The sequence below is a fragment of the Labrus bergylta genome, chromosome 7, assembly GCF_963930695.1.
Source record: "Labrus bergylta chromosome 7, fLabBer1.1, whole genome shotgun sequence".
NCBI lineage: Eukaryota > Metazoa > Chordata > Actinopteri > Labriformes > Labridae > Labrus > Labrus bergylta.
The window spans coordinates 23,337,533-23,347,870 of NC_089201.1; the positions used below are offsets into that span (position 1 = coordinate 23,337,533).

The 10,338-nt window shown below is 42.6% G+C and overlaps 1 protein-coding gene across 2 annotated transcripts in view; it reads left to right on the top strand.

The window, feature by feature from the left end:
• Nucleotides 1-10,338, top strand: part of LOC110004060 (potassium voltage-gated channel subfamily D member 2-like) — a 35,081-nt gene that overhangs the window by 22,830 nt on the left and 1,913 nt on the right. The window contains exons 3-6 of one of the 2 annotated variants that reach the window (XM_020659597.3): nucleotides 4,576-4,738; nucleotides 5,242-5,340; nucleotides 6,283-6,381; nucleotides 7,402-7,622. In XM_020659597.3, the coding sequence (XP_020515253.2) occupies nucleotides 4,576-4,738; nucleotides 5,242-5,340; nucleotides 6,283-6,381; nucleotides 7,402-7,622 (582 nt within the window). The remainder of the gene's footprint in view (nucleotides 1-4,575; nucleotides 4,739-5,241; nucleotides 5,341-6,282; nucleotides 6,382-7,401; nucleotides 7,623-10,338) is intronic. The other variant, XM_065957062.1, reaches the window with a different exon arrangement.

The window sequence follows — 10,338 nt, forward strand, 5'->3', positions numbered from 1 at the left end:
TCAAAATGCAGTTTGATGAGATTTTTTGCGTCGTTACCATGACGGATTTAATAGAAACGGCTCAACACGGCCAGAAGATCTTTTATTCCCCTTCTCATGGTAATACCTTTGACATTGAGCGCTCACGTCGGGGGAATCAAACCTTTGAAAGGCTGTTTAGGTGCTATTCACCTGTTGAGTACTTTTGCTTATATTGTTGCATTTCACTACACTTCTGCAGAAGGCATGTTAGTTTATTCACAGTAAAAGAACAGGAAGTGGAAGCTGGAAGTAGCATGACAGAGGTGCCAATGGAAAATGGGATTTTTAACACTGACGACAAAGCCCTCTGCTCCTAAATTTCTCCCACAATCCTTCTTGGATCCTAATTGACAGCAGGCCTATTGGTTGTGATCTCAACTGTCTTGTCAATCTTCAGGACAGCAGGACTTCCTTTAGACCTCTGTGATTACATCAGAAGCTTGAGTCTCTTCTCACTTGAGAGATTTTTATAGAAAGCTTTTCTCCTTTTCCCGCTATCCTCAGAACACTAAGATAGGTCTTTTTGTTTGTGTGGATCAGACACAGCCGCAGAAACGACCAGAAAAGGTCAGATTTTCATTGCACCTGAAAAAAATGTCATTTTGTTTTGATTGATTTATAAAAAAAAAAAAGACCTGCACTTTCTCTGAGGTGAGTAATAAATAAATGATGTGTCTGTAAAGTCATCCAGATATCTTGTTTGTTTTTCTATCGCTTTCCACTAACCAGATGGCAGTCAGATTTCAGACGCAGGGTTTCTGGAAGACAATCAAGGAACAAGATTGCTTTTTTAGGGAGGAGGATTGGTTTAACTAGATATCAAATTAAAGGCCTTTCAAACAGAAAAAGGGCATGTTTTCTTGACTGCTTGTAAGTGTGTGTGTGTGTGTGTGTGTGTGTGTGTGTGTGTGTGTGTGTGTGTGTGTGTGTGTGTGTGTGTGTGTGTGTGTGTGTGTGTGTGTGTGTGTGTGTGTGTGTTCCTGTATATTCCTGTGTGTCCAAGCGTGTCCATGTCTTCAGATTTCAGCGCTCACTGTGAGGTGGTGAGGTCATGTACAGAAATCTGTCTGCCAGCACCCCTGATGGAATAGCGCATCACTTTTAAGGTCAAGCGCACAAACTTTGCCACGCAGGTTGATACAGGGACTCATAAATGTTTGATTGGTCTATTATCCAAACCGGGCGGGGACATTCATCCTCACTTCTGGAATTCAAATATTCCTTTTAGCTTGACATTTCTCCTACACTGTCTGAGGCAAACCTCCAGTCACTCGCTCTCTCTCTCTCTCTCTCTCTCTCTCTCTCTCTCTCTCTCTCTCTCTCTCTCTTTCTGAGCATGCCGAGCTTCATCTGCAATGCTGTCATCTCACTGTGGGACAATTCTACACAATGCGCTGTTTTTAAGGGCGCTGCACGGTTTCAGGTGGGTGGAACTGGGGAATTGATACTCAGTCATTCCGACACTCCTCTTCCTCCTCTGCGGGGTGGATAAAGATCTGGCCATCCATCTTTGTGTCTCAACCGTGTCAGCTCCTGGTAACAAACCTGGCTACCTGTTAGTGAGAGACAACAAGAACAAAGCAGGAACATTACTTTAATCTCTCGCTTCTGCTAATTCCTGTCTCTGCCGTCATCCAGGAGGCAGAGCTTTGTGTATCCCAGCCTCCCCCTTATGAACAATCCATCACTGTTAGTGCCTCTCTCCAGAGTGCACCCGCTCCCTCCTCTTTTTTTTTTTTTTGTTGTACCTGCTCACCACTATGCTTTGCTTTCAAAAGACGATTCTCCCTGAAAGAGCTGCTATATATTTTATTCCACAGTTGGTTGTTGAGGCTCATTTTCTCACCAGCGGCAACTTGACTCTCCACCTGTAAGCATAAAACATGTGAGCAGTTGCACTTATGTGAGAGAATGCCGCCGTGCATTTTTTATGCAGATCTCTTAATAGGCTTTCAACAGCACATCCTGGATCTATAATTGACACCTGCTGTCAGGCTCGGTCTGTGATTACACAGGAAAATGACTTGACCTGTAATGAACTGTAAAACTAATGACATCTGTGTGAGATTACTCAACTTGAAAGCAAACTGTTGTACATGAAGTCCCATCGAGCGTGATATTAAAATGTCCACTTTAACATCTTTCTGCCCAGACTCTGTTGAAGCCCCGGCTGTTGGGCCCAACGTGTTGGAAACCCGAGGCTAATGACTCAAGCAGACGGCCGTGGGCATTAGACAACTTCATTTATGAAATAGTCAACCTCCCGTGTAGCGATACATTCACATTAGCCCGCCTCAGTTGAGAGACGCGCGGCTGTCACAGCCACTGAGCAATGCTGATGTCCTCTCCTACCTGCATTCATCTTCCTCTCAGGAGCTAATGGTCTTCTCAGGTCATTTGCGCATTAGGCTCTCGATCATTCATCTCACCCACCTGCAACCCCGTGGATAGCTGGTCTTCATCAGCACATAGAGGGTTGTTTAGAAGACAAGGAAAAGCAGAATGATCTGACTCATTCATTTTCGCTCCTTTTCTTCACCCCGCAGCCGCCTGTTGCCTCAAGTGTCTGCAGAGGGCGTTTCATAACCCTGCAGGTTATGTTCAAATGATTTGTTAGTGTAATTTGCAGGTTTGTGCTGGGCACCAATAATTGCCTAGGAGGAATCTTAGTTTGCCTCCTAATTATTTATTGACGTTGAATGATATTCACCTCTCTGTGTGGCTACATAGCAGTTATGTGTTAAATGCTACATGTGGAATTTTCTGTCGTAACAGCAGGCTGGAGGTAGAAGTGTTCAAAAGCCAAACTTATAATACATTTAAAAGGGCCAGAGACCAATTTAAAATCTAAAAATATTCATGGGCACACCATAAAACAAAATGCACAACGCTTATGATAGAGGAAACCAAGATGACATTTATACTTCACAATAACAGGAAAAAATCGATCTCGAGGAGGGCCTGTGGCAATGCAGTGCAATTAAATAATCCATCCAGATACACAAAAGTTCAAACAGTAAATAATCAATTTAAAAATGCAAACTTCTTAGGAATTTATTGTACATTACCTCTTGAGGGCCATTTGCTGTGCTGACCAGCAGTCATACATTTGGGAATCCCTTCTTCAGAGAATGTGTGAACAAGTCTTAATTACACACTCTTCAGGCTAAACAGACTTTTCTGAATCCCCATTGTCACTGAAAGATTCATTAGATTGTATTATTTTCGCTGATTATTGAAAGCACTCTTGGCAAATCAGGGTGTTATTTTGTTATTTCCTCATTGAAAATATCTTAAAGAGCACAAAGCATTCACCACATGAGCTCTGTTTTTTTCCCGCTCAAATGTTGTATCTGCATTCAACTTTAAAGCCTATCTGAAAAATCTTGGTGTGTGCTGGATTAATCTGATCTTGAAAAGCTGTCTGTTCCTGCTCTAACTGCACCCCAGATGAGTAGCCAGCTGTGCAGAGGGCAGCCATCGATCCTCAAATTACCTTTTTTTTTTTTATATATTGTTGGCTGCTGAGACAGCCTTGTTCTGGGCTGAACACAACCAGGACCTTACTGTCTTAGTGCTGAGTCCTGTTACTTTCAGTGATGACTTGCTTACTTAGATTTGTACCTTCATGTTGCAGTTTGTGTGTTACTGTTCTGAAAAGAACATTTCACAGCTCTAGTTATTGGCACTGGATGAGTCTGCCAATGTAAAGAAAGTTAGATCATAACGACAGTTTGATTTTAGCTTTACCTTACGCACAAATCTTACGGTCTGACTGCCTGAAAGAAGACAGCCCATTAATCTCTTTAATGGGGATGATTTAGCCCCCATCTGACACATGCACAACCATTAATCTATTCATACTGAATGCAGCCTGTACAACATTTAAGAAATGTTGAAAAATGCGCTTGGATAGACAGACCAGATCTATGTGGCGCATGATTTCTAAACATGCATGTTTTTTTCATGAGGCTTCACTGCCTTTATATCTGCATTCAATATTAAAGGACCATTTTGATGTGAAGAGGTGAACAAAACACAAAAGTGTCCCACAGACTTAAAGCATTGCTCCAGGGATTGGCGTCACGCTGTTCCCTTCCCCTTTTGCTTTTTACTCGATGTGATACCGCTCGCTGTATCTTTCACAAGCTGTTTGGCTAACAGAGGTCACAGGGGATATGTAGCGCGTTTGGTCACGACGTGAAAGCATTAGCCGGTGCCAGCAGGTGTGTAATTATATATGAAACAGCGTTTTAAAAGAGGAACATCGTGATGGCACGTAGAAAGTAGGCCAGCAAGGAGAGACTTCACAAAAGTCCTATTTATTCCTCGCCCACTCCAAATATGTGACTTGCTATTTGAAGCTGTGAAATAATCCAAGGTCACTGTAACTATTTCAAGACGTGTAAAAATAACATTAATCACACAAAGACTAATCATGATAAAAACAAGCCTCTAGAAGGATTCTTTCAAAAGAATGTGGGTGTTTTTTTGTTTTTTTTTCTTGTTTTTCTGCACAGTTTGCTCACTGTCGTCTGTTTTTCTGTGTTCCAGGTACGGGGACATGGTGCCAAAAACAATCGTGGGGAAGGTGTTTGGGTCCATATGTTCTCTGAGTGGGGTGCTGGTCATTGCCTTGCCTGTCCCTGTCATAGTGTCAAACTTCAGCCGCATATACCACCAAAGCCAGCGGGCAGAGAAACGACGAGCCCAGAGGGTACTGACTCACCCGCTCCCTTTGCTTGCGCTTTGTCACTTCCTTTCTCTCTCTGTCTCTGCTTTTTTTTTTTTTTTTGGCTTTTATCAGCCTCTTCCCTCTGTCCTCTTATTATCCACACGTAACAGAATGACAGGGCAAACACTATCCTACTGAATGTTAATCTTTTATTGTGTTTCTGTGTATGCTGGGTTTGGGGGGGGGGGGGGGGGGGGGGGGGGGGGCTTAACCCTCTTGAGTATATTTCAGAAGGAGAAGGAAATAAGAGAGGTAATGACAATGACTGAACAATTGATCTTCAGAGTATAGCGTCAGCAGCTTTTCAATAGCAATATGTTCATTTCTTCCTGAAAATTGTTTGTTAGGCAGATTTTTCTGTAATGGTACTTTTATAAGCATAGCCTCTGCCTGCTAAATACTGTGGCTGCCAGAGGGAGACACAGCCAATTAGTGTGACAGACAAAGCGTCAGAGGCTAAAACCGAGGTCTGTTTGTTCAAACAGAAATCTCGAGTTGCTAAAATCCGTGCTGCGAAGATTCGAGGCACTAATTCCTATATGCGCTACAAACAAAACGGGCTCCTGATCGACTCGCTGGAGGAGGTAACTGTGACCAAGCGGCGGCTCGGGGGCTGACTGACTGGGGGCCTCGTTGACGCTTGCATGCTGCTCTGCTCGGGGGCCATGCCACCTCACACACAGGGGAGGGCGTGGGAGGGGAGGGAGGACGGGAGGGGGATTCTCATCCTGTAACACAGGGCTGCTGTCATTCCAGTGCTTCAGTGTGGTCGTCCTCTCTCTTACATCACACCTCTCAGCTCGGGCATTGACATGCTTCGTCGACACTCTCTCTCCGTCCATACAGCAGGAGGGGGCCAGGCAGGCACAGTCGCCTTCTGGTGGAGCACGGCCACTACAGTCATACTGACTCATGACCAAGCTCTGCATGTCTGTCCAACAGGGTTTGGAGGGGAAGAGGGGGAACCAAAGGCTTACTGGACAGTAGGTCACCTGTGGAGACTGTCTGCACAGCCTGCATCTCCTCTGAACTCTGTTTTTGATCTGCTGTGTGTGTTCAGTGTGTGTTATTTCTAGAGCATCCAGGTTGTAGTGCAGACTAACACAACATACCTTCCATCCCAGAGCCGTGCAGAGCCTCATCAAAGTGTGTAGTGTTCTTGTGGTTCAGAATCTGTGCTGTGTTTGGTGCAATCTGTTCGATCTGTGTCTAGGTGTGCCACTGCTGTTGCGCTGAAATGAGCTCATTTTCTAATTTGACTTTTCTGGTCCTTCTCACTAAATCAGCGAAAGAAATGGCAAAACCAATTCTATCAGAGAAACATGTCGTAATCAGCTACTGTCTCTATGCATCTCTAAAACATCCCTATCTCAATAGGTTCTCAGTAGATTGGCTGCCGTGCTACAGATCAGCATTTCAACCGTCAATGCTTTGCCTACATCACTAGCTGTTTGCCTGAGACTGCTTCTTTGAGTTTGAACCTGCTTATCTACACTGTGGATTTCTTTCACTTTGTGTGTTCCAAGGCCTCCAAGAAGGCAGGACAAGCCCTGGTGGGGAAGGCCCCCAGTCCTCCTTTTGAGAGCCAACATAATCACCTGCTGCACTGCCTGGAGAAGACCACGGTAAAATCCTTTTTATTCCCCCCCCCCCCCCTACAACTTCAAAGCTGTGTCCACTGGAAAGCACACAATCACTCTGATGTCTTTCATTCTTACTTTCTTTGTAACGGATTAAAATAACTCACTGCAAAAAAAAAATCACTTCCTTTTATGTCGAATTGCATCAGTGCTGTATCATCAGTAATACCAGTCTGGTACAGTGAGTTAGAAATAGAAACAAATTGAGTTCTTCCATCCATGCACAAACTGTACCATCATTTTATATGCAGCTTGAGGTATAAATAAATGGGGCTGGGAAATGTTAACTCCCTTCTTCAGAACATGCTAAAGATAACATGACTCTGCCAGCCAGCAACATTACTCCTTCCAAACAAACCAGCATACTTCATTTTACACTATCTATAATTCAGATGTGTAAGAGCCTCTTTAATGCTTTGCTGTGACATGAGTTTTACACTTGCAGCTCTGTACACACAGACGAGCAGTAAATCAGTGTTCGTTCTCTTAGATCATCCCCCCCCCCCCCTTCCCCCCAAGTAAAAGGCTCGCATGTCGTTTGGAAAAGCTCCATTCAGGCTTCATGCCATTCAGATGGCAGTGAACATGTTTACATTAGGCTTCTCATACCGTGCATTATAGATGGCAGAGTGATGGGGGGAAGATGTAAGAAAAGAGACACCATTTAAATCTTAGTGTCAGATGCTGTGTTGACGGTGCCACCTGCTGGCAGAGCCTGAAACACACTTTGATCTGACCTTCAAGTCCTGCTCATTCGTCACAGGGATAACGGTTGTGAATGTTTTCACAGATGGCACTTAATATGGACATCTGGGCCAATATATTTCTATTTCTGTGATGATTCATTTTCCAATTATTAAACAATTTTGCTGTGAATTCTGTTCAGTCTGTTTAGTCTTCACTGTGAAACATCTTTAGTCATTATTTAGCAGAGCCAATCATCAATGTAATAGAGTGATTCATGAGCGGCATCAAAATCTGAATCCCCGCCACCTTCCTCGGCAGAATCACGAGTTTGTGGACGAGCAGACGTTCCAGTCCAACTGCATGGAGATCTCCGTGATGAACAAGTCGGGCTCGCATGCATCCTCGCTGTCCTCGTCTCCGCACGGCCTCAGCTCGTGCTGCTCTCGGCGCCACAGGAAGAAGAGCAGTTTCAGCCTGCCCAGCACAAACAACCAGGAGCTGAGCACCATACAGATCAGAGAGAGGCCGGTAGCCAACAGGTAGTCCATCTCTGTCCCCCTCACACTCAAATACCTACATTCTGTATGTACAGATAAGATTGTGCAAACACACCCTCTGGGCAGCTTGTGGTAATGAGCTTTCTAATTCTCAATCTTACATTGTTCTTTTTTTCCCTCAACCTTATTTATTTCCCATGCATGTTTAGATTGCTGGGTATTTGTTACTTCAGTTTGGGTTACAGATCACCAGTAGTCCTGTTTTCCGTCTTTTGTTTTCTCTAAGGTTGGTTTATTTGCTGAGGCTGATGCTGAGGATGACAGCCACGTTTCATTATTTTGTTCTTTTTGCACGAGGTCTCCAGTCCCTTTTGTTTTTTCTTTATCATTCTTTATCTTTCGGTAAATTTGGGGGGATTTATACAAGTTTTTCGATCTCCATGGTTTGGTAATTATTTTGATTCAGGAGACTGTTTTATATTTGGGGGCTCATCCAGGATTAACAAATGTGTTCTTCACACGAGCAGTGTTTTTGTAGGCTTTCTTTAAAACGCTGTGTGTTGTACAGAAGTGATGGCTTTTTGTTTTTTTCTGCCTTGGGGTTGCAAATGAACATATTGTTTTGTTTTTCCGCGCTTACTTGTGTTGACAAACTGTGCAGAAGAAACTTTTCCCACTTTGTTTATCGGCATATAGCTTGACACTGTGGGTGTTACTCTGCCCTTATTAAAATATAGCCAACTTTTTTTTTTGTGCGCTTTTTGCATTGTAGGTGCAGTCCCATCCTCAATCTTCCTGCCTCAGGAGTTCTTTTATGCAGTCTTTTTTTGTGAATATTTGCTCTTCATAATGATGTTTTGATATTTCCAATATTGTTGCTCAGCTTTTGAAAAATTCCACAGAATTTTTAAAAGAGCATTTGTTTGTTATTGCCGACCGGTTTCGGAGAGATTAAACCCAAATTGGAGTCTGAAGTTGAGGACATTGTTGTTATAACCACTGCTGTTGTTCAAGGACGATTAAAAAATTGGGGAATTTGATCAACATTTTACCCAGTTTAAGTGTGAGGATGTTAAAAAGTCTTGTGTGTCTCTGTTTTCTAGTAGGCCTGCACATTTACACCCTGTTATTTTGAATGTATGTTAAGATTTAGAGCAGGTTGAGGAGAAGGGTTGGTCACTCACTCTGTGGCAGCCTTGAGTTGGCCCTTTTATTTATATATTTTACATATAAGATAAATCAGTGGTAGTCCCCCTCGTTAGTTCTGTGTAAGCTTATTGCACATATTTGGTTTTAATTGCGTAGGGCTGGGCACTGGTATAACTCTGAGGTGGTTTAGACTTTTTGCAAATGGATAAATCCACATAATCTCTCAGTGAGCTGTTTGTTCTGTATCTTCTGGATTGAGGGAGTGGAACTGTGCAAATAGAAGTGTTTTATCTTTAACATCCCCACAGATTTTTGCAATATAATACAATTATTTTCACATGCACTTTCTCTCAATGAATAAATAAGGTTGGAATGTTGCAGAATAAACTTTTGTGCACAATATCAGCCTTTTATCAGTTTATTTAATGGTATGATTTTATTACACATTAAATCCACTTTATATAAATAGTGCGTGTGTTCCGGCTGCTCTGCCCAGGTGAAGCGACTGATTGCTTAACAAGGTGCACCTGGCCTCACTGTTAAAAACCAAAGTGTTGGCATTCATAATGCAGAGGCTGCCTTGTGACCTCTCAGGTCTTTCTTGTTACTTTAGTCTTTTGTTGGCTGACTTATGGTGGAGTTGAACAGGCTATATTAATTATATGCTGGGAAATTGATTATTTCTTTAGCCTGGTGTATGAAGATGATGTATATGCACGTATGGTTTTTTGGGTTTAAAGATAAACTGAAAGCAAAGGCAGATGAAGATCATATTCTAATCACTTGCATCCAATTAATGATGCGGCTGTTTTTCTTACTAAATACAAAAGAGTTTAACTAAGTTTTCATTATGGAGATATCAAAATAGTGACAATGACAAAACAGGAGCTCATAGTTTGTGGAATTTATGGATGTCAGATTTTGTAAGCCTTTTTTAAAGTGTTAAAGGGCCAGTTCATCTACTTCAGTGAAAAACATACCTCTGCTTACATCTGTGTACTTAAAGTGATGGATATATTTGCACTAGTCTATAGATATGTTGCAGAGATTGTTGCTTCCAACTCGTTACGTTGAAAGTGGAAGAACTTAAATTGATGGTGCTTAAAATTAACATTATAAAAAAAGTGGGTGCATGAGTGGGTGCCAGATAGCCAAGCGAGTATATAGAGCGCTTAATTTACAGAGGCTATAGTGCCTGCCCAGCGGCCGTGGGTTGGAATCCAACGTGTCTTCTTCCAACATTTCCTGTCTCTCCTTAGCTGTCCTGAAAAACTGAAACGGCCCCAAAAAAGCCCAGAAACGGCAACAGGTCTCTCTGCTACTCTGGCAAATAGACCAACGACGGGTTTAAGCAGAACTGCTTTTATAAAAGAAATGTTCCCTTCACAGTTACATTAGTTGAACAGCTTGTTCTGTGGATTATGTAGAGAAACTAGGAAGCTGTATCTGTGAAGAGGCGCTGCTGGGTTAAGTGGGGGGAAAAGTGTCATTTGTAAATTGGTTAGAACAGATTCCCGATAATCTAAGTGTGAAATTTTCCTGCAGAGTTGAGAGTTGCAAATTCTATTTCATAGCTTTATATACTTGTGATAGTATACGTTTCTTGTGT